Here is a 3,433-nt window from a genome sequence, read left to right on the forward strand (position 1 = left end):
AAATAAATGAATATTCAATATACACAGTTTTTCTTCTGTAGTATAGTTTTGAATCTGTCTATCAAATTACTGTCCCTAGCCAAGATAACTAACTCTGTTGTATAGGTATATATGTCATTTTATTCATTGTGGTCCCATTCCTGTAATTCATGAGATCTATTAAGAAGCTCACCAGCTACTCCTTGGAAACCCTATACAGGGTCGCTATGGGTCGTAATCGACTCTATGGCACTTAACAACAACAATAATTAAGATAATACCTAGTTGATCTATACAGTTTCTAAAATATTAACTTAGTATAATTGTAGTTATGTGGATAATGACATTGTTTTTTAAACTACTTTTGTGTTCATATTTTCCTTTTTTGACTTATCCCAAAGCCCATTTCCCAGCTATGCTTAATTTTTATTTTTCATTTTGTACTTTTTTCTAAATGGAGTTACTGCCAAAAATCTAATCAAATAAACCCTCAGAATTTATCATCCTAAATATACCCCTGGGCTACCCAGTCCTGTCATTCTAGGAACACCTCACCAATCTGATTGGAAAATGCGTTCATGAAATCTAACTTATAATGAATCTCTGGCTAAGACTTTTATGCTATTTTTCTAATAAAAACATTACCACTTTCAGTATGTGAATGAGATCATTTAAAACAACTGAGGTAAGTGTTAGGCTTAGCACTTCATACATAGCATTACTTAAAATGCAGATATTCCTGAGAGGAATAATTACTAGTTAACCATTTAGTGTTAACAAAGGTTCTGATATTTTTTCTGGGTTGAAGACAAGAAACAAAGTATTTTTGAACCCCTTGGTGAAGGACAGTCAACCAGAATGTTGTGATAACAAGAAGATTCCAAAGACTTTGCCATCTTTCCTGGGTGGGTTCACATGGGAGGGGATTTGAGCTAAAAGTGGAGCCCTGTGAGCTCCCACCCTGGTCCAGTCAGTTACATGATGGGGTGTCACAAAGTTCATGGAAAAGTCCATTATCTTATCATTCCATTTTTTAAGAACTTTTTGAAGCCGCCTCCCCTTTTTAAAAAAAATGTTTTATTGTGAATTATGTGATCGTTTACATGGGAAAACATTAGTTTTACATTCATCCTATTGTATATTTCATTGCCTATTTCATTGCATGGTTATAGTCCCCTCCATGCATCATCAACCAACCAAAGAGAGTGTCCTACAAGCCTGTCTCTCCCCCCCTCCCCCCCCCCCCCCCCCCAGTCAGCACTCAGCCCCTCTCTGTGTCTAAAAGCCCCTGCTGCTCCATCTCTCCAAGTCATCTCTGCTTCCATCTCAGGCATCACTGCTTGAAGCCCCTTTATTAATAGTAGTTGTTTTGTGTGGTGGGGGTATTTATTATTTTAACTTTTTACACTCTCCAGATATTGTCAACATATATTATTTTTATCATGGGAAAAGCTTTTAATATGTATCTTTGACTGCATTATTGTTCATTATTTCTGAGAATTTTTCATTCTGTTTTGTGGAAGTAAGCATAGAGTTTCTGTTTTAGAATGGAAGAGTTTATAATAATTTGGGAGCATTACAATGCTGTATGAAATTGAGGCTAAAACTTAAAAATCTGTTGTCTGTGTATGAAGGTAACTGAAAGTACCCATTTTGATGAGCAAATCTCCTACTTATCTGCAGCATTTTGATCTGGATTCCAAAATTCGTGCTGAGATTAACAGAAAAACTATTTATAAAATCCAACAAGCAGAAAAGGAATTGGCTTGGGAAAAAGAGAAACATCATCTTGGCTTAAAGAAACTACAGAATAGGTAGGACTGGCATTTCCTGCAAATTAGCATGTTTAAGAGCACGTGTTTGAATCAAGTAGTTTTTCATAGCTAATCAGGCATGGTCAGATAAGAGATATCCTGAAGTACTCACTGGCTCTAGAAATCACCAGGAATTTTCTTGCTACTGCTACTGACATCTTCATGACCTTGCTTGCTCACTACTTCAACCTACGATGTTTAATAATTAAAATGTTTTTACAGATCAAATTATATATAATATATATTTACTTTCTGGTTTTGAGAAATTATTTATTTTGTATCAGATTAATTAATACAGGATCATGCATATTTTCAGGAGAAAGATGGGGCTTTCTGCTCTCACAAAGATTTACTGCCTCAAAAGCCCTATACAACAACAACATACATATATTAGCATTAAAAAAGCAAATAGAGCCTAAGGGTACATAATGAAAGATAGAAATATCCTTATTCTATTCCTTTCCTGGACCAATTCGACTTCGCAGAGGAAAGTAACTTTAGTCGCCTTTATTATCACAATACAAGAGTCCTGGTGTGGTGCTGTAGGATAAGCACAGGGCCGCTTACCACAAGGTCAATGGTTCAAACCCACCAGCCACTCCTTGGAAACCCTGTACAAGGTCACTGTGAGATGAAACTGGCTTGATAGCACTTATTAACAACAACATTGTGATATAACTCATATACAGCTGTGTGTATAAATCTAATTGGATCAGATTGAGAGTTGTTATAGGTCTGTATGCATATCTTCAGAGTCCTGGTGTGGTGCTGTGAGTTAATGCACTGCACTGCAAAGTCATTTGAACCACAAGGTCGGCGGTTCAAACCCACCAGCCACTCCTCGGAAACTCTAAACAGAGTCGCTATGGGTCAGAACTGACTCGACGGCACTTAACAACAACATACATATCTTTACTACTCAAATCAAGATAGCACTGAAAGCTCTAGAAACTTTCCTTATGGCCTACTCTCAGTAAATACCTGCTTCCAAAAATCAACATTCTAATCTTTACCATCATAGATACGCTTTTGGCTGTGAACTTCATTCATATAAATGGGGCTGTACCGTGTGGATTCTTTTGCATCTGGCTTCTTTTAGTCAATGTCACATGTGAGGCAATCCACATTGTTTCATGTAGCAGCAGTTCATTCTTTTCCATTGTCTATAATATTTCAGTAATGGTTATTCCCCAATTTATCCGTGTTACGATCGATGAAAGGTGCCCTGGTAACACAATGAGTAAGTGTTAGGATGCTAAAGGAAAGGTTGGGGTTCAAGCCCTCCATCCAATCTGTAGGAGGAAGGTGTGGTAGTCTGCATCCATAGAGATTGTTGTTGTTGTTAAGTGCAGTCGAGTTGGTTCTGACCCATAACGACCCTGAAGAGGGTTTCCAAGGCTGTAAATCTTTACGGGAGCAGAAAGCCTCATCTTTCTCCTGCGGAGCAGCTGGTAGTTTCGAACTGTTGACCTTGCGGTTCACAGCCCGATTTGTAACCACTACGCTACCAGAGCTCCTTTCCATAGAGATTATTTCCGAGGAACATCTGGTGAGTTTGAACCACTGACCTTGCAGTTCAAACTGACTATGCAGTCCAGCACATTAACCTTCAGGTTACTCCTAGCAACCTTATGGGAGTC

General features: G+C 38.0%; 1 protein-coding gene across 1 annotated transcript in view; it reads left to right on the forward strand.

The window, feature by feature from the left end:
- The window catches only part of WDR52 (WD repeat domain 52), a 158,110-nt gene that overhangs the window by 91,489 nt on the left and 63,188 nt on the right, over positions 1 to 3,433 (forward strand). Inside the window, exon 21 of the mRNA XM_006864205.1 lies at positions 1,663 to 1,793. Within this exon, the coding sequence (XP_006864267.1) occupies positions 1,663 to 1,793 (131 nt within the window). The remainder of the gene's footprint in view (positions 1 to 1,662; positions 1,794 to 3,433) is intronic.

Source organism: Chrysochloris asiatica, unplaced genomic scaffold (genome assembly GCF_000296735.1).
Source record: "Chrysochloris asiatica unplaced genomic scaffold, ChrAsi1.0 scaffold00061, whole genome shotgun sequence".
Taxonomy (NCBI): domain Eukaryota; kingdom Metazoa; phylum Chordata; class Mammalia; order Afrosoricida; family Chrysochloridae; genus Chrysochloris; species Chrysochloris asiatica.